The 20,923-nt window shown below is 39.5% G+C and overlaps 1 protein-coding gene across 3 annotated transcripts in view; it reads left to right on the top strand.

Moving 5' to 3' along the window:
- The window catches only part of VWA3A (von Willebrand factor A domain containing 3A), a 77,372-nt gene that overhangs the window by 44,988 nt on the left and 11,461 nt on the right, over window positions 1-20,923 (top strand). For 2 of the 3 annotated variants that reach the window (XM_038420741.2, XM_038420740.2), the window contains exons 16-28: window positions 1,248-1,342; window positions 5,248-5,367; window positions 6,055-6,129; window positions 6,904-7,048; window positions 7,693-7,888; window positions 8,939-9,009; window positions 11,731-11,889; window positions 13,177-13,267; window positions 13,812-13,922; window positions 14,453-14,550; window positions 14,723-14,875; window positions 15,644-15,752; window positions 20,138-20,282. In XM_038420741.2, the coding sequence (XP_038276669.2) occupies window positions 1,248-1,342; window positions 5,248-5,367; window positions 6,055-6,129; window positions 6,904-7,048; window positions 7,693-7,888; window positions 8,939-9,009; window positions 11,731-11,889; window positions 13,177-13,267; window positions 13,812-13,922; window positions 14,453-14,550; window positions 14,723-14,875; window positions 15,644-15,752; window positions 20,138-20,282 (1,568 nt within the window). Of the gene's footprint in view, window positions 1-1,247; window positions 1,343-5,247; window positions 5,368-6,054; window positions 6,130-6,903; window positions 7,049-7,692; window positions 7,889-8,938; window positions 9,010-11,730; window positions 11,890-13,176; window positions 13,268-13,811; window positions 13,923-14,452; window positions 14,551-14,722; window positions 14,876-15,643; window positions 15,753-17,186; window positions 17,317-20,137; window positions 20,283-20,923 lie in introns of those variants that run through there. The other variant, XM_038420749.2, reaches the window with a different exon arrangement.

The raw sequence follows: 20,923 nt of genomic DNA, 5'->3' as shown, positions 1-20,923 counted from the left end.
GTGTAGATGATTGACAGCATTCTTGGTGGTGATTCTTCACTGAGAGTAGTTTCTGTTATTGTTCTCCAGGGAAAAGCGTGGCCTCCAATTCTTGTCTAATGGTTTTAATATACTTCCGTGCCCTTGCATGGCCTTGGGCTGCATTTTAATAAATAAAAATATGGTGCTTGTTGAACATATGGCCTGGCCTCTGCCATTGCTCCTGTCATTGATTGTCCAAATGTAATATCTGACTGGTGCTACAAAGCACTTAAGATGCATCTACCCTGCAGTCATGAGTGTGAATGGAAGGTCATTTATGGGTTTAGTGAGATAGCTAGAGTACAGCTAGCACAGATATGTCTACACGAGCTGCTATTTGTGCTTATAGCTGCAATGTAGACATATCCTTAGAGAAATATGCTCTTGATGTTATACCCTAGAAGTAGATTAAGTCTTGTTGGTGTTTTAATAGTCCACTGAATATCAGAATTTACTCTCCTGGTTCTTGCTCTCTGGCTTAGGGATAATGTGGAGGTTTAGCATGGAAACAGGCAGAGCCCTGCAAATCTGCGGATATCCGCTTTATATCTGCAGCTGCAGATATCTGTGGACCATGTCTGCAGATCGGATGTGGATACAAATTTTGAAACAGGTGAGATGGCTGGGTGGACCTCTTCTTGTAGGACAAGTGCTTGTGCTGATTCTACACTGTTTTGTGTTGGTTTTGGAACACTGTGTGAATACTGAAACATCCTGATGAGATATGAACTGTGTACCCTATGTGTCTGTCATTGACTTCGTGGGGTCCTGGCCCCTTCAGTGCCCACCCCGTGATAATGGTTGCCCATTTAAAGACTATGGAGTTATAGCCAAAATGATTGAAATGTCTGACATTAACAGATGAGCAACTAAAATGCACAGAGGGCAATTATGAGCAAGCTAAACTATTATCTGAGAGTCAGAGAACCATGGAGCCCTTTTAGTTTCTTCATCATTTTCTGTGTGTCTTATTTGCAGATGTTTTAACAGAATACATGAACTGTAAGGATACTGGAAACTTTATTTACTTTACCATAACTGATCATTTCCATCAGTTTAAATACGTGGATTTTATTTACTAAAATGTGTATAGTTTGTCATAGTCAATTATCCTATTTTTAGGTCAACAAATATTTGGAAATACAAATTTAGTCTGAAATAGAAACATGTTAATTTAGATTATTTTAAAAACCACCATTCATCAGTTGTCTATATTTTGTTCACAGAAACAGCTTGATAGAACAGTGAGAACATATGAGAGGCGAATAGACTGGCTTTCTATCGCTAGCAGAAGAATATGGGGAACTGTTTGTGAACGGAGGTATTAATATTGGGCATTCTGGGTCCCTGTTGCAGAAGTGGCATCCTAATTTGGCAGTGTTAACTTTGTGCCTGTAAATGAGCATAGAGACACAGTACAGAAAATGTACACACCTAAATGCATCATTTGCAGATATGTGACTTGTGCATGCAATTTAAGTATCCATTTTTGAAAACTGATATGATGATATAATGCATGCGATGAAGTGAGCTGTAGCTCACGATAGCTTATGCTCAAATAAATTTGTTAGCCTCTAAGGTGCCACAAGTACTCCTTTTCTTTTTGCGAATACAGACTAACAAGGCTGCTACTCTGAAACCTGATATTGTACTGTTCAGCATGTAGATATATCTTTTTATTATTGATGATGGGATGTTCAGTGGACCATAAAGACCCTAAAGTTCAAATATACTAGAAAAGAAGCCATAGTTTCAATGAGACCGGTTAATATACACATTTAAATTTGAGATATCTAAGAAATGACCCTTTGGGAAATGTTCTGTCTTAAATCTCATGTAAACAGAGCCTGATGTGTATGATCACAAAGGCTAAAACATTAAGACCCTTCCTGCAAAGCACATTGAGCCATCTGTACTTAGTGTTAAAGATTCCTACTGTGAAAGCTCAGACACCAAATCTTCCACCCAGCCCCACTCAGACACTTAATTCTTTTTTCCCCCAAAACTGTATACGGAATTATGAACCACAGTAAAAATGGTGGGAGACCACTCTTCTCACCTTTTGAGGTGTATTGCATGGGTCCGGGTCCAGCATTAGGGTAAAACAAAACACACTCTGTGTGGAATAAGTAAGGGCCCAATCCTGGAAACACTTACAGGGACTATTCATGTGATTAAAATTAGGCATGTGCATTATTGTTTGCTGGATTAGGACCATAATACAGCTTGATCTCATTATGTTAGATAGTGATTATTTAAAATCAAACAGTCACTGACTAACACAATACTATAGATCAATGATATTCAGACTGAGGTTCCCAAGCCGCAAATGACTCTTTAATATGTCTTCTGTGGCTCTTCGCAACACATGATATTAAAACGCTGTGATTTAATTATTAACCAATCAGGATGTTTTTACTATGGTTTTTAACCAATTGTAGTTGATAAAATAATAATACTTGGTCAGTCATTTTGCTGTGAGAATTGTATTCTTTCTCTCTCTCTCTCTCTCTCTCTATGTATGTATATATATATAAAATTTTGTGATAGACAGTTGGGTACAGCAGAGTAGCAGAAGGCAGATATACTGGCAACTGGATTAACAGTTTTCTGTTCCCTGACTGACCAGAGCAGGGGCTGCTCCAGGCTAATGAGAACACCTGACTCCAATTAACCTGCAAAGAGTCAGGTGATGCCATTAAGCTAATGTGACCACCTTACTCTAATTAAGGCCCCTCTGATACTATAAAAGGGCTCACTCCAGGGAGCCAGAGGAGAGGAAATGTGGCTGAAGGGCTGGTTAATGAAGATACCCTCAAGTCATTGGTAAGGGAGCCCTAAGGTAAAAGAGAAGGGAGAAGCAGGAGAGCTGTGGGGAAGTGGCCCAGGGAAATGTAGCAACTCTGGCAGTGAAAGGTTGGCTGCCAACAGCTGCTACCATTAGGGTCCCTGGGCCGAAACCCAGAGTACAGGGCAGGCCCGGGTTCCCCCCAGCCCACCACTACAGAAACACCTCCTGCGAGGGGAAAACAGGCCCCTGTCAGGACAGGAGGCTAAACTGTTTTGGTATGAGGCCGTAGGAGCGACAGAGACTGTGGGAGTTCTCTCACCAACCTCCTTGCTGGCTTAGGATGAAAAGGGCTCAGTAGACTGTATCCCTAGCCCTAGAGAGAGAAGGGCTACGTGGAGGGTTGCAGTGAGCCTCTGAAGCTAGCATAAACCGCCTGGAAGCACGGGACCCACGGGGACAAGGTCGGAACTCTGCCACAGTGTGTGTGTGTGTGTGTGTGTGTGTATATGTATAATATATATATAATATTTTGACAGCCTTATTTTATTTTTATATATATAATATTAGGGCTGTCAATTAATCACGGTTACACGCGATTAATTCAAAAAATTGTGCTTAAAAAAATTAACTGTGATTAATCTCAATCACACTGTTAAACAATGGAATACCAATTCAATATTAATTACCTATTAAATATTTTGGATGTTTTTCTATATTTTCAAATATATTCATTTCTATTATAACACAGAATACAAAGTGTACAGTGCTCACTTTATATTATTTTTATTACAAATATTTGCACTGTAAAAATGATAAACAAAAGAAATAGTATTTTCATTTCACCTCATACAAGTACTGTAGTGCAATCTCTTTATCGTGAAAGTGCAATTTACAAATGTAGATTTTTTTTTTGTTACATAACTGCACTCAAAAACAAAACAATGTAAAACTTTAGGGCTTACAAGTCTATTTCAGTCTTACTTCTTGTTCAGCCAATCGCTAAGACAAACAAGTTTGGTTCCATTTACAGGAGATAATGATACCCGCTTGCTTACAATGTCACCTGAAAGTGAGAACCGGCGTTCACATGGCACTTTTGTAACCAGCTTTGCAAGGTCTTTATGTGCCAGATATGCTAAACTTTCGTATACTCCTTCATGCTTCAGCCACCATTCCAGAGAATATGCTGATGATGCTCGTTTAAAAAAAATAATTAATTAATTTTGTGACTAAACTCCTTGGGGGAGAACCGTATGTTGCCTTCTCTGTTTTACCCATATTCTGCCATATATTTGATGTTATAGCAGTCTCGGATGATGACCCAGCACATGTTGTTCGTTTTAAGAACCACTTTCACTGCAGATCTGACAAAATGCAAAGAAGGTACCAATGTGAGATTTCTAAAGATAGCTATATCACTCAGCCAAAGGTTTAAACATCTGAAGTGCCTTCCAAACTCTGAGAGGGACAAGGTGTGGCGCATGCTTTCAAATGTCTTAAAAGAGCAACACTCCGATGTGAAAACTACAGAACCCAAACCTCAAAAAAGAAAATCAACCTTCTGCTGGTGGCATCTGACTCAGATGATGAAAATGAACATGCGTCAGTCTGCACTGCTTTGGATAGTTTTTGAGCAGAGCCCGTTTTCAGCCTGGACACATGTCCTCTGGAATGGTGGTTGAAGCATGAAGGCACATATGAATCTTTAGTGCATCTGGCACATAAATATCTTTTAGATCTGGCTACAACAAAACAATATAAAACTTTAGCGTCTACAAGTTGACTCAGTCCTACTTCTTGTTCAGCTAGTCGCTAAGAGAAACAAGTTTGTTTACGGGAGATAATGCTGCCCACTTCTTATTTACAATGTCACTTGAAAGTGAGAACAGGCATGTTTTGTTTTTGAGTTATGTAACAAACAAAAAAAATCTACATTTGTAGATTGCACTATCATGATAGAGATCACACTACAGTATTTGTATGAGGTGAATTGAAAAATGATTTTCTTTTATTTATCTTTGTTACAGTGTAAATATTTGTAATAAAAATAACAGTGAGCACTGTACTCTTTGTATTCTGTGTTGTAACTGAAATCAATATATTTGAAAATGTAGAAGAACATCAACATATATTTATAGTGCGATTTAAACTGCGATTAATCACAATTAATTTTTTTAATCATTTGACAGCCCTATTAATCACATGAATTGTCCCTGTGTTTCCAGGATGCGGACATGCTTATTCCATACTAAGTGTGTTTTCTTTTACCGTAGTTCTGCAGTGGTGCAGGGGAAAAAATCTATTACTTCATAGATTTTAAGGTCAAAACTTGAACAATAATTAATTCAGTAGTGATTAAAATATCTAAACGGAGTGATAGAAATATTGTCTGTGATTTGAGTCTTTTTTAATTAAGGCATGTGTTCCTTGTGTAGGGTTGTTATACTTGTTGATATCTCAGTAACAAATTTCTTGTACATCATTCATATCCAACATTCCTTGCGACTTTTACTTGAAGAACAAATGTCAAACAAGGATTTCTTCAATATTATAGCGTAAGTAGCTGATCAAAAATATTTTTCTTTAAACAATTATAGCACATTGTGGGCAAGCAGTACACAGGTGGCTAAATAGAAAAATGATATGAAAGGCGGCTAACTAGCTATTAAAGATTGCCAATGTCTTGTCTGATTTAGATGATATTTTACCATATTTAACTTTTTGTGATAGAATAATTACAAGAATAGCCTATGAAAGACACCCTAATTTGCCCTTATCACTATTTTAAATAGTTGAAATATACAGTGGCCAGTCTGGTAATTAAGGATCATCATTTACGTTATGATGTTTATGCTTCATGATTTTGCACATTTCAGTGAACCCAGATAACAAATACTGTGCATATTATAATACTGAGAACAGTTGCAAAATTAAAGTGTCAAAAAAACATAACATTTAAAAAATAGTTGGGTTTCTCAGGTCCCTCCACTGCAAAATCCCTCTTGCAATTTACAAGAGGCATAAATACAATAGTGTATGAACTTTGAATATTATTTTTCCTAGTATACAACGATGCTAAAATTCCTTAATACACAGGTAGGTGTGAAAGGTTCCACGGTTTGAAACACAAACTGATATCAGATGACAAACATCTGTAGTGCTAGATTTTATTTAGGGAATTTACATTGTACCCTTGAGAGCTAGAATTTGAAAATGTAACTGCTGTTTTGTTTTCTCCAAAGATTTGGAAGTGACATCAAGTCTTGGAAACCAGAAATTGTTCCTTCAAATCCAGAAAATTTACAAAGTGCCTGGAGGTACAATCAAATTTTAACTTGCTTATATTTATGAATTTAGTGAAAGTGCTTATCCTAGAACAAATGTAGCATAGAACCAGGTTTAACCAGAGCAGTGAATAATTTTGCAGATTTAAAAAGTTTAGTATGATGTGCTGTCCTAATTTGTGTAGTTCTAGTCTGAAAAATGACTTGTGAAAACAGCATGATAGCATTTAATATTTAGTGTTGAAATTATTTCCATATCATATGTGCTCCATTTAGAAGTGTAAAGGTAGTTTATAAAATAACTGCCAAACCTTCAGATTCAAGCTGAAAGTCAGTCTGGATTCTTTCTTTCCTATATACCAGCACCACTCTGCATGCCAAATTATGCCCTTATTGAATCTATGCAGTCCCATTGTCTTCAGAAGATCTGCACAGATGTAACTAAATGGAATTTAGTAAACAGTTCTGTTCATGCATGAGAGTGTAGAATTATGAGTTAACATGGAGTCTCATATTACAGCTTTCCTATATATTGTGCATTAATAATCCTTCTGTCTTAAAACTGTGCTTTGACCCTTTTCACAGTTGCTAATTTGCTGGGGTTGCAGTAAAATTAGGCCAGTCCACTTGGGCCATTGTATCATCAGGCTGTGCTGTGTGTCATAGTTCAAAAGCTATTTCTATATTTCATTGCATCACCATGATATTTTAGTTGAGACAGTGAGTTTAGTGACTTTTATTGCTTCCTGCAGAAAAGTCTATTGCATATTCTTTGCATTCTGATTATTAGTATAAAACTCTTTCTAGATGGGTGTTGAGCCTGCAGTGCAAAGGCAGTAGAAATTTCATGAGTGCTCTAAGAAGAGCAGTGGAAGTAGACCTCAAAGATAAAGACAAACATGTATCTGAAGGACTTTATCTGCTTACCACTGGAGTTCCTGACCAGGAGATGGTAGGTATCAATACAAAATTTTGCATGTTCTTTGTAAATATTTATTGCTTATTCAGAATTAATCTCAAACTTTTTTCAGCTGCCTTCTATAGTTTGGTGATAGAACACTTGTCTTTCATATAAGTAAGCCTATCAACAGTACCAGGATCTGTGACTTCGCCTCCTGAAATTTTTCATTCTTGTATAATTTAAGGCAAGAAATATTGCTGGGTGAATCTCAAAAGATTCTGGATGTTTTTGTGTGACTCACCCCCCAACACTCACTGGCACTGTAGATCCCTTTTTCTAGTGACAGCAGGATCTTCCTTGCCAACTCCTTTCTCTGTGGCAACTCTTCATCAGCCCTCCCATGCCCCATCTGCAGGAGAAGACAACAGTCCACTTCAGCCAGGTCACACATCCTTCTCCAGACAGAGGAGGATTTAAATTATAAGGAGAAATCTCTCATCAGTTCTGTGACTAACTCTAGAGTACATTTACTTAAAGTTAAGCTCTGAGGGTCAGATCCTCAGTTGGTATGAAGCGATATAGTGACTTCAGTGGAATGACATTTATTTACACCAGCTGAGAATCTGGCCCTGCAAGTGAATAAAATAGTCACTTTTCTGAAGTTCATGGTGGTAGCCTTTCTTTTTGTCTTGTAGCATACAGTTAATACTTATATGGCCGATGTCTGTGGAGGTTGTGATTTGCAGCTTCATGTCTGTCTATTCAGTGTAAATGGTTTTGACCCCAATGGCATTATTCCATCCCGCTATGCCAGTCCAAATGAAACTGCCAGCGTGTATAGAGAAATAGCACATGCTGCCAATGGAAGGTTTCATTGGTTTGGAGAAACAGGTATGTTTTTTAACTTCCATCTTAATACATTCCTCCTCTATTGGGCAAGTTTGTAATGCACTATTACAGGTGCGGGCAAACTTTTTGGCCTGAGGGCTGCATCGGGTTTCTGAAATTGTATGGAGGGCTGGTTGGGGGGGGACTGTGCCTCCCCAAACAGACAGGCATGGTCCAGCCCCCACCCCCTATCCAACCCCACCCCCGCTTCTCGTCCCATCCACCCCCCCGCTCTCTATCCCCTGACCGCCCCCAGCCCCTAACTGCCCCCTGCCACCCCATCCAACCCCTCCTCTCCTTCCTGACTTCCCCCCCAGAACCCCTGCCCCCATTCAACCCCCCGCCCTCTGACCGCCCCAGCCCCTAACCACACCCCTGGCCCCTGACCACCCCCCGAACTCCCCTGCCCTCTATCCAACTCCCCCCACACACACTTCCTGCCCCCTTACTGCACTGCCTGGAGCACCGGTGGCCGGGCTCTGAAGCTGCGCTGCCCTAGGAGCTTGCAGCCCCACCGCTCAGAGCATCGTGCCGGCAGCGCAGTAAACTGAGGCTGTAGGGGAGGGGCCGGGGGCTAGCCTCCCTGGCCAGGAGCTCAGAGTCCGGGCAGGATGGTCCCGCAGACCATATTTTGCCCATCTCTGCAATATTACAATGCAACTGTTTCCTGAGACAATTAGCTTCTCCTTTACATTGTGTTAAGATATTATACTGGCACTGAAATAGACAGAGGGCTCATCCCAATTAAGGCCTCTAGGTGCTACTACAATATAAAAGTTTAATAATGATGCAGGATTTCTGTACTTTAGTATTTTAAAACCTAATTAGAAATGAATGTAACATAAGTCAACTCCAGATAGGCATTTCTAAAGACAAACATTTTAAAGTTTTTAATTACTTATGAAGTGTGGGCTAAATTATATCTAGCCCTTATGAAGTACACACTTTACTTTTTTGTTCTCTTTTTCTGTTGATTTTTTTGTGTGCTCTGCCAGTTGCGATATACTTTCTTTAAAATAATTACCTATTGATAAGCATATGTTTAATTACCAGGCATTTATGAAAGTGACGATATCAGTATTATTGTGTCTGAAATGGAAAAAGCAGTCACCTACTCCCAAAAGGTATGCTTTAAAAAAATACCATTTTCAATTTTCTTTAGAAAATAGCTCTAAAATATTTGCTCAGTTGATGGTGTTCAGGCATTAGCTACAAAATCAAAGTAATTTATAAGATAGTGCATGATTTAGGATAATATAAAATAATGTTTAAAGTAAAAATAGAGTTCTGCTCTGGAAAGCAACTAGAAAACTGGCCTTGTGGTGTTCCATGTTTGTGTTTCAATGATTCCATATCAAATATGATTTTATAAGTAAAAGGATGCTCTTTTTATCTGCCAATCCTGTAAACTCAGCCTGGGCTTTGAGACTCAAGCAGGGTGGTTCTTGCACATCACCAGTAATAAAGATTCTTCAGGCCAAATTATTCCCTTAATTATTTCTGAACAACCCAAATGGCAATAGTAAATATAACTGTGGGCATAATTTGGCCTGTACAATCTTTATTACTGGTGAAGATACACAGAATGGTCAGAACTCTGCTGTGTAGTCTAATCAAGTTGTAGTTCAGTCTACTGCAGGGGTCTCAAACTTGCAGCCCACAGGGTTATTTTCTGCTGCCCACCAGCTACCCACGGCACCTCCCCCCCCCCCCCAGCATTTGCCTAGAGCAGCTCCCAGCCCGGCATGCACCAGGGGCAGGGGAGGCTCCCTCCCTGCCTACCTGCCCTGCCCCTGTGCCGCTCCGGGAAGTGGCTGGGACCTGGGAGGTGGGGGACACAGAGGTCTGTGTGTTGCCCTGGCCGCTCCTCCAGGTACCTCCCCCAAAGCTCCCATTGGCCGCGGTTCCCTGTTCCTGGCCAAAGGAAGCTTCTGGGGAGGTACCAGGAGGAGCGACCAGGGCAACACACATACCCCTGTGCTCCCCCCGCCCGCCCCACAGGTCCTGGCCACTTCCCGGAGCAGGGTGGGGGCAGAGCAGGCAGGTAGGGAGCCTGCCCTGTCCCCGGTGTGCGCGGGGCCAGACCTGAACCCTTCCTGCAGCCGAAACCCCTGCCCTGAGCCCCCTGCTGCACCCCACACGCCTCCTGCACCCCAACCCCCTGCCCTAAACCCCTGCTGCACCCCTGCTGCACCCCAACTCCCTGCCCTAAACCCCCTGCTTCACCTCGCACCACTCCTGCACCCCCCTGGGGGCAGAGAGGGGGTGGAATTTGGGTGGGGATTTCAGGGAGGAGATTGGAATGGGGGCAGGGAAGGGGTGGGAAGAGGCAGGGCAGGGGCGGGCCCTCATGGAAGGGGTGGAGTGGGGGTGGGGCTGGGGCAGCAGGGGTGGTGGTCAGTGGTGCGGCCCTTGGGCCAATGTGCTAGTCCTCATGTGGCCCTCGTGGTCATTTGAGTTTGAGACCCCTGGTCTAGTGGATAAGGCATTGGGATTGGGAATCCGGAGGCCTGGGTTTCATTCCCCTCTCTGCCTTTGTCCTACTGTGTGATCCATGGGCAAGTCACTCCATCTTTCTATGCCATTTCCACTCCCACTTTTCTCTGTCTTGTACATGTAGATTGTAAACTCTTCGTGGCAGGAACAGGCTCTTACTTTGTACAGCACCTTGTGGAAAGGGTTATTTAGGCACCGCTGTAATACATGTAACAAAAAATTGACTATTCGTACCCAGGTTGATTTTGCATTGCCATCAGTTTTACTTGTAAACTAAGCTAATATAATATGGAATCATATATATACAATAAAAATGGCCATTTGATTTGTTCTCAAATTACATTCAATGTAATGTCATGCATTTGACGTGCCTGTTTCTCTTGGAAATGGTTCTTCTGACTAATGCTAAAATTAGACATCTTGAGGTAAATGTTCAAAAATCTGCCCCCTCATCATCTCCCCCCCTTATTGAAAATCTACCTCCTCAACTAAGGAAAGATGTAACCTCTGTTTGTAGGTTATTTTATTGTTTTTAATATGTTTTTTTTTCTGTAATGCTCTCTCCTTAAGAATAAATGTGCTTGTTTGGAAAGGTCTGTGTGGCAACTTATAAATGTTCACAGCTTCTGAGGAGAAAACAAAACACAGATGCAGGCATGGTTAGGCAGTCTGGCTTGCAAGGGAACTCACACTGTAGGCAAGGAACTGTGCAGCCTGGAAAAAACTCAGGAGGGACAAAGACCTGGATCTCCCCACCAAGAGATGTGATGGCTGAGGAAGCCAAGAAGCCTAGAGTAGGTTGGACCATGGAGGGGGTTGCAGATTCAGTTGCCCCAAACTGTAACAGATGTAATATAGTTACAATTTAAAAGTTAAATTTTTAATATATGGAAGACCCTGAGGAAGGTATATTGTATTCTGATATCTTTGTTGCCTCAGGCAAATGCAGAGGGAAGGTGATTCCATTGACAAAAACAAGGTAGATATTCAGGAGAATCTTATGTCTTATTTATTGCTTGTATCATTTTAAATTAACCACCTAGTATTCACATAGCTAATCTGTGTCAAACATTTCGTTGTTGGCTTTATCCTCTCTCTCCCTCTCAATTCTGTTTGTTACACCCACTTGTTTGAGCCTTGTTTTAAATCAGATTGTATACTCTTCAAGCCAGGGATTTTCTTTGTGTGTTTGTGCAGTGCGTAGCACAGTGGAGCTCCAGTCCTGACTGGGACAGGTAGGTGTTGCTGTATTACAAATAATGTATAGTAAGGTGCCTGTTTAAAGTGTGTACTTAAATTACCTGCAAAGGAGCTGTTAAGCATGGCAACAATCTGTATTTTCATTTCAGTGTGCCTTGCTGGTGGAATCCTTAAAGCAACGTTCAGGAATTCAGTTGGTTAATCGGTTTATCCCAGAAGAAGACTTAAAGATGCTCTTGAAAAAGGAGAGAATTAGAGCACAGAAATTGCTGCCTCCTAAACCTACAGCTCTCACTCTGGCTAGAATGGTTTGATTTCATTTATTACCCATATTTTAAAGATGAAATCTGTTTGTCAGTGACGATACACAAGAGGTAAGATGCTGCCCTTTAGAAGAGAAAAGTGCTTAAGATGGAAATTTCAGGAAATATCTTTTTGGTAAAATACCATAATAATATTCAGCAATTATATAGCACTTTACATTGAGCGCTACATAAACGTTATTAGTAAGTAATGCTCTTAACAACCCTGTGAGATAGGTATAGTGATACTTGCAGGGTTGTACAAGAGACTACACTTGTAATGCAACCTCCTGCCCTAGGAAACTGCACCAAAGTATATACAAACGTAGCAAGTACAATTTTGCGTTGGCTTTGTTTTTGTTTTGTTTTTTTTTTTAAAAAAAAATTCATTTCTCAATAGCCAGTTTTTGCCTGTCCCTTGAGTGGTGATTTATGAGATGCTGCAATATATTATCTCCATTTTATAAATGAGACTGAAGCAGAGAGGTGGTTTTTCCCAAAGCCACACAATAAGTCAGTATCAGAGCCATGATTAGAATTCAGGACTTCTTACCTCCTGACCTTTTGCTGAAATAGTCTCAGTGGATAATCTCAACACTTGATCCATGATAAATTATCCAAGACAGTATTTATCACAACAAATATCACATCAAAAACACAGGACAAATGTATAATACAAGACATGAATATGAAGCATTCTTGTATACTTAAGAGATGTGAAAATCTTGCACAGAATTCTCCATAGAAGTCTAGATCTTTTAATGTTCCCTTTATCCAGTAGTTAGGGTATGTAAACTGAAAAGGAGTACTTGTGGCACCTTAGAGACTAATAAATTTATTTGAGCATAAGCTTTCGTGAGCTGTAGCTCACGAAAGCTTATGCTCAAATAAATTTGTTAGTCTCTAAGGTGCCACAAGTACTCCTTTTCTTTTTGCGAATACGGACTAACACGGCTGCTACTCTGAAACCTGTGGTATGTAAACTAGAGGTGATGAGGTTTGTTATGCTGTTTGCTCCAGTATGTTCCCTGTACATTCAGTGGTATAGCAAAGGTCTAACCCTGCTGTTGAAGCCAACAGGAGTTCAATGAGAAAATAGAGCATGGTGAATTAGTTGGGGTGGGATGCTCCTGAAAGTTACCCTGTGCTAAAACTCATCTGCAAATTTGTCATTGGTACCAGAGTAAAGGGGAGATAGAAAATAGGCTCTAGTGTATGGAGTGTGAGAATTCTGTAACAAGATACAGTCAAAAGGAAATGTTCAGAAGATTCACTCATTATCTGTGCTTTTAGAATATCAAAGACAATCATGAGGGGGAGAAAAATGCTGCCTTAAAAGCTCTGACATGGCGTCCAACTAGTGCCAAAGCAGAAATCCCACCACGTATGTATAGATAAAATTCATTATTTTATATCGAAAGCCACTGGAATAGTTAGATTAGAACAAGTGTGTTTATCTTCGCAAACACTTTCTAGAACCTGATTGTACACTTCTTAACCAGACAGCTATGACTATTAGGAAACATGACAATTGTTTTCAAAGTAAAGTTATTTCAGTTTAGAAAATCAGAATTGATTTGGTTCTAAATTCATATTCCATCATCTCTTAAAGTTTCAGCCATGAGGAGTAATATGTATTGTTACTTGCCTTCCCCAATGATTATGGTATTAATCTCTCGACCTCAGATTCATAAATCTGTTCATTTTACCTCTTTGTAAGTGTCTAAGCTTGTTGATCCCCGCATGTATATGGAGAGCATGAGTGAGTTAATAATATTTGACCATTTTTATCTACATGTAAAATCTTTTAGGTATTTCTGTCTGTGACAATGTAAAATTATGAAATGAGTAGTACAGTGGAGTAACATTGCAAAAGCAAACATGATTATCCTATATGAAACAATACAGTACTTACTTTTATATTGTAGCTCAGCCAATAAAAGAATTGGCTCAGACTTCTGGGAAGAAGAAACATAAATCAAGAAAACAGCCACAGATCTCCCTCTCAGTATTTTATATTGACAAAGGAAAAAATGTGGGTAAGTACTCTCAGCATCTGACACCTAAAAATTTGTCTTTTCACTTACAAAACTATTTAGATATTCGCTAAACACCAGCAAGCTTTTTACTCTGATTTTTACACATAGGAAAAATGTATGGAAAATGGTTTGTCAAACGATGAACCATACAACCAGTGATTTATTTTATACTTTCATTGATTTCCTGCGTGATTTTGGCCAAATCACTTCTCTCTATGTCATTTCAGTATATGTACACTGAATGGAATGACATTTACCCAGCTTTGTAAAGTTCTTAGAAATCATTTGGTCAAATATATTATAAGTCAATAGTAGTATCATTGTGGTATGAGCCCATGTGGAAAAGTTTGGATCACAATGCTCCACAGCAAATACAAGTTTAAAAGGGAAGTGACATTTTTTATATACAAAGTGTTTTAAAGAATCTTAGGCACATATATTATGCCAACTACAGAAAAGATTCCATTGACTTAAGCATGGCCATGATTTCACCCAGAGTGTCTAACTTCACTTTTTTCTGCTCTGGCTAGGTGCAGTTTACAGAAAGTATCCAAAGAAAAAAAGCGTGAGAAGATCTATTCCTTTTGCTACACTGCCAAAGGAAGAGGAAATATGTTCAAGCAAAGAGGTATTCAGTTATTTATTAATGTTACCACCATCTTTATTAGACCACTTAAGAGAAATTAACATTGAAAATGAATATTTGTGACTTAGACAAATATAGTTTTGTACGTGGTTTTAATATTTGCTGTCCTATATCTAGTTAAGTTAACAAAGTGCTCTGTTTTCTCTCTTAAAAGTGGTTGAACAAGTACAGTATAAAAAAGTTGAAGTTAGAGTTGCCCAGAATTATGTTTGGTCCCAACTGTGTTCACCAGAAGAAAATGGTGGAGTCTTTGCACAAGAAAGTGTCAGCAAAATACTGTACCATCTTCCCCAGTGTAGAAATCAATGTAAGTTGATGCAGATATCATGAACCCTTGTATTTGAGGTGCATATCATAACATGGTTTTGTATTCATTTAACACAGTTCCAGTCAATCTCTAATTGTGCCAAACCAGTGTTAAACTTACCCTATGGGTTAGGTTATTATCTTTCCCGCAATATACAAAAACAGCATGGGCTTATCTGTTAATAAGAAGCTGTATATTATTTTTAAATTACTGTGGGTGACATACAGCACACCTGTACAAATATATGTATGCATTTAATATCCCTAGACTGTTTCTAGATTAAGATCTCTTCTGCCACTGCAATTTGAAAGGAAAAAAAAATAAAGGGCTAAAACTATCAGTTCTTACTCAAATAGATTTCCCACTGAAATCAGTAAGAGTTGTGTGTGAGTAGTAGCTGATGGATTTGATTCGGGCTGTAAATATTTCCATGTAATTAGTCAAAGTACAATCTGAGGGAAACAGCAATTTACCCTAAGGTATCGATCAATGGTCTGTCACCTAACAAAAGTGACACCATAAAAATGCAAGAAATAAATGTATCCAGTCAAATTCTATCATATGCACCCTCGCTTGACCAGAGCCAGGTTTTCCTAATGTGGTTAAACCTACAACAACAGCCAAAGGTGTAGTATGGGAGCCACTGTGTCATGGGTGTTCTAGATGGTAACATTCATGTCCCTGAGCAGCCATACAGACTGACATAGCAGCATAGTACATGTCTGCTAAAATAAAACATTATTCTTCCAATGGTGTAAATTGTTCTAGGGTATTGTGAAACACCTACAATTTCAGCCTAAGGAACTAGAAGACTATGTTGAACAAATGGAGAGGGTGTTATGTTGCTATATACGAAGAATACAGTGGCTTCTCTCAGGTAGGCTTTACATCTGGGATAGGGATGAGGTTATAATCCATGATTGTGCGAGTGTAATCCAAGCATGATTAAAATATTTCCTCTTGCCTACTCCTTCTACTGGCTTAAATTTGGACAGCATAGTAAACATTAGGTCTGAATAAGGAGCTAGTGTGTGTATTATTCCATGATTATTTAATTGCACAGTTTGCTGAAGGTTCCACTCCCTTGTCCTCTCCTTGTTGCAGAATTGTGCTCCAGAATCCAAACTTTCATTTTTTTAAATTAATGTTTATGGAAAAGTTCTCATGGTTGTAAAGAAAACCTTGAAAGATGAACTCAGGTTGTACGTACACGGCAGTGAAAAACCCACAGCTGGTCCATGCCCTCTGACTCGAGCTCGCGGGGCTCAGGCTGCAGGGCTGTTCCACTGCAGTGTAGGCTTTCTGGGCTCAGGATGGAATCTGAGCTCTGGGACCCTCCCACCTTGCAAGGTCCTCCAGCCCAAACCCGGAAGTCTACACTGCAGTGAAACAGACCCACAGCCTGAGCCCCAGGAGCCTGAGTCAGCTGGCCAGCTGCAGGTTTTTATTTGCAGTGTAGACGTACCTTAAGTGCAAACTTAATATTTAATTTAATGTAATATTTAATTTAATATTTAATTAAATTTTATTTAATATTTAATATTTTCTTCCAGAGTCCGCGGAGAGCTTGAAACACTAGCTTTGAGTCGTGGGAACTGCCCCTGTTAATCTCAATAGGATATTAACCCTAAAACCCAAAGATTTCAAGGCAATCCAAGTAACTATGTGAAATTTAGAAGAGTCCCTCTTTAAACAAAAAGAAAAGGAGTACTTGTGGCACCTTAGAGACTAACAAATTTATTTGAGCATAAGCTTTCGTGAGCTACAGCTCACTTCATCAGATGCATTTCATCGCATCTGAAACCTCTTTAAACAGAAAGTTGTTCTAAACCTTATTTGCAGCATAGCTGGTACTCTGCTATAATAGGTTAAATATCAACACTAAGTATTTCACTGCTGATCATTTTAATAAAAACATCTATCATCCCACAAATCCAAATGGCTTGTCATGCCTCCTCAGTGCCAAAAGTCGTTATTGCCCTTATCTAGCTGCCAAAAGCTCCTGCTTTCCCACCTGGCTTCTAGAATGCAATTATCAGCTGCCACCCAAAAAAAGTCAATGTTGAAAACTGAAGATGTGGAGATAGTGTCAAATACATTAAATTTACTGTCAAAAAATCACACGGGCTGCTGTACTGCTTGTGGTATTTATGTTTATTTTTAAAATCTCAAAAAAATGTAAAGAAGTTGCAGTGGAATTTCCAATCTGCCACCCCAGAGTACAGCAGAATCCAGGGACCTTGCAGCTGAATTTAGACCCTGCTTGCTACGGAGTACATGGAGCCCTGCTCATACATTTTTTTTTTTTTAGTGTTTGTGAAGAGTACCAGGTTGATATTGGAAACAGAACATGGCCACAGCAATGCAAGCTTCCCCACATCCACCACTGCTAATGTGCCTCAATCTTGACATGGAGGGCCCATTCCAAGGATGAAAGAATGGTTCAGTATCCAAACTGATTAAGTCTTGGGCTTCATGTACAGCTATATAGCAGCACAGCTACATCACTGTAGCACTTTAGTGAAGACATTCCTACGCCTACAGGAGAGCTTCTCCTATCAGTGTTGCTAATCTACTTCCCCAAGAGGCGGTAGCTATGTCAGCTCTCCCGCTGACATAGTGCTGTCTACATGAGGGTTATGTCGGTATAATGTAGGGTTGTCAAGTGATTAAAAAAATGAATCACGATTGTTTGTGCTGTTAAACAATAATAGAATACTATTTATTTAAATATTTTTGGATGTTTTTTACATTTTCAAATATAGTGATTTCAATTACAATATGGAATACAAAGTGTACAGTGTCACTTTATATTTTTATTACAAATATTTGCACTGTAAAAAACAAAAGAAATAGTATTTTTCAGTTCACCTAATACAAGTACTGTAGTGCAATCTCTTTATAATGAAAGTTGAACTTACAAATGTAGAATTATGTACCAAAAAAAACCTGCATTCAAAAACAAAACAATGTAAATCTTTAGAGTCTACAAGTCCACTCGGTCCTACTTCAGCCAATCACTCCAACAAACAAATTTGTTTACATTTGCAGGAGATAATGCTGCCCGCTTCTTGTTTTCAATGTCACCTGAAAGTGAGAACAGGCATTTGAATCGCAGTGTTGTAGCCGGCGTCGCAAGATATTTATGTGCCAGATGCGCTAAAGATTCATATGTCCCTTCATGCTTCAGCCACTGTTCCAGAGGACGTGGGTCCATGCTGATAGTGTGTCCTGCTCGATAACAATCCAAAGCAGTGCAGACCGACACTTTCAGTTTCATCATCTGAGTCAGATGCCACCAGCACAAGGTTGAGTTTCTTTTTTGGTGGTTCGGGTTCTGTAGTTTCTTTTAAGACTTCTGAAAGCATACTTCACAGCTTGTCCCTCTCAGATTTTGGACAGCACTTCAGATACACCTCTACCCCGATATAATGCTGTCCTCGGGAGCCAAAAAATCTTACAGCGTTATAGGTGAAACCGCATTATATTGGACTTGCTTTGATCCACTAGAGCGTGCAGTCCCGCCCCCCCCTCCCCCGAGCACTGCTTTACCGTGTTATATTCGAATTTATGTTATATCGGGTCGCGTTATATCTGGGTAGAGGTGTACTTAAACCTGGAGTCGAGTACTGTAGCTATTTTTAGAAATCTCACATTGGTACCTTCTTTGTGTTTTATCAAATCTGCTGTGAAAGTGTTCTTAAAACGAACATGTGCTGAGTTATCATCTGAGACTGCTGTAACATGAAATATATGGCAGAATGCGGGTAAAACAGAACAGGAGATATACAATTCTCCCTCAAAGAGTTCTGTTTTAAATTTAATGAACACATTTTCTTAGCAAGCGTCATCAGCATGGAAGCATGTGCTCTGGAATGGTGGCCAGAGCATGAAGGGGCATACAAATGTTTAGCATACCTGGTATGTAAAGACCTTGCAATGCTGGCTACAAAAGTGCCATGTGAATGCCTGTTCTCACTTTCAGGTGACGTAAATAAGAAGCAGGCACTAGTATCTCCCGTAAATGTAAACAAACTTGTTTGTCTTAGCAATTGGCTGAACAAGAAGTAGGACTGAGTGGACTTGTAGGTTCTAAAGTTTTACATTGTTTTGTTTTTGAGTGCAGTTATGTAACACAAATGTAGATTTTTTTTAAGTTACACTTTCATGATAAAGAGATTGCACTACAGTACTTGTATGAGGTGAATTGAAAAATACTATATCTTTTGTTTATCATTTGTATATTTGTAATAAAAAATAATATAAAGTGAACACTATACACTTTGTATTCTGTGTTGTAATAGAAATCAATATATTTGAAAATGTAGAAAAACATCCAAAATATTTCATAAACTTCAATTGGTATTCTATTGTTTAATAGTGCGATTAATCACAATTAATTTTTTTGAGTTAATCACATGAGTTAACTGCAATTAATTGACAGCCCTAGTATAACTACATTGCTTAGGCATGTGAACAAAGTGTAGACCTGGCCTTTGACCTTTACAACATCTTCAAAAGGCAAGCCTGGGTGCTTAAATTCGCAACTTTGCTAGACACTAAAAAACATGGTCTTAAAGACACTGGATGTATGGGCTTATTACAACAATCTCTCCACAAACTCCCCTTTTTTGTCCAATGACAGAAGAGGTGTCAATGGGCCCCTTCATCTTGAATGGTCCCTTAGAAGCTGTGTTAACTATAGGTTTCAGAGTAGCAGCCGTGTTAGTCTGTATTCGCAAAAAGAAAAGGAGAACTTGTGGCACCTTAGAGACTAACAAATTTATTAGAGCATAAGCTTTCGTGAGCTACAGCTCACTAACTGAGGTATAAATGTTCTGACTCAGGCTGCAGCCCAAGCTCTGGGACCCTCCCATCTTGCAGTGTCCCAGAGCCCAGGCTTCAGCCTGACTGTCTACACTGCAGTTAAACAGCCCCTTAGCCTGATCCCCACAACCCACAGTCAGCTGGCATGGGCCAGCTGCAGGTTTTTAATTGCAGTGTAGACATACCATAAATGCCTTTCACAGACCTGAATAAGAGCTCTGTTAGCTCAAAAGTTTCTTTCCCCAACAAAAGTTGGTCCAATAAAAGATGTACCTCATCCACCTTCTTTTTCTAATATCCTGGGCCCACCACAACTACAGTACAATAATGCAACAAACAATGGAAAATTGTACTGATAATCTCAGCTGAAATGATATATTTATAAAATGAGTCTATGAACCGATACTATGCTCTAAATCTCATGTTCTGGACTAGGAAGCCGGCGATTATTTGGCACCATTTTGGAGACAAAAGTATGCATCTTGATTGATACATCTGGTTCCATGGACCCTTATTTGCAACAGCTCACAAAAGAGCTTACCTCCCTCATCTGGGAACAGCTAAGAAAGAATAATGCTAGGTATGTGTGCAAAGCTGATGACTGAAAGCGGTATATGCTAAATAGCTAATTAAATGGTATTGAAACACAATAGGAGTAGTTTTTAGTAACTAGTACAGAATATATGATTATCTTTTAAACCAGTAAGTATCTATTAAATCTTACATCTTTTCAAAGGATGTAAAGCAGTACATCCTTGATTATTTGAATCTCATTTATCTGAAATGACCTTTTATCCAAAATAGTTTTGTCCCCCAGCATCTGTTGTTTACAAAGATAATTTGATCAAAAACCTTGATTAGCCAAACTTTTTTAAAAATCACCCATTCAGATAATAGAGGTTGAACTGGTCTCAATATACAGAACATACACTGGCATTGCTTTTTAAAGCAGTGCTAGCATGAGAGGGATCCCGTGCCTCAGAATAGACTTAGACAGACCAGTTAGTTTGCAATCTTTCAGAGGGCACCATTTGAATAAGTATTGTGAGCTGTTCTCTGATGGAAGGAAAAACATAACTCAGGTCTCAGAAGAGAGAGAGAGAAGGGATTACCCACCAGGGAACTCAGTGGAAAGCATGTGCAAGCCCAACCCAATAAAGTGCGGTTCAGCTGCTAGCTATCATCAGCTGGGAAACCATGAAAATCTGTAGGCCAGCAAGA

The sequence above is a fragment of the Dermochelys coriacea genome, chromosome 10 (assembly GCF_009764565.3).
Source record: "Dermochelys coriacea isolate rDerCor1 chromosome 10, rDerCor1.pri.v4, whole genome shotgun sequence".
NCBI classification, from domain to species: domain Eukaryota; kingdom Metazoa; phylum Chordata; order Testudines; family Dermochelyidae; genus Dermochelys; species Dermochelys coriacea.
Note: the sequence above shows the minus strand (reverse complement) of the source record. Positions and strands in the feature narration are given on the sequence as shown.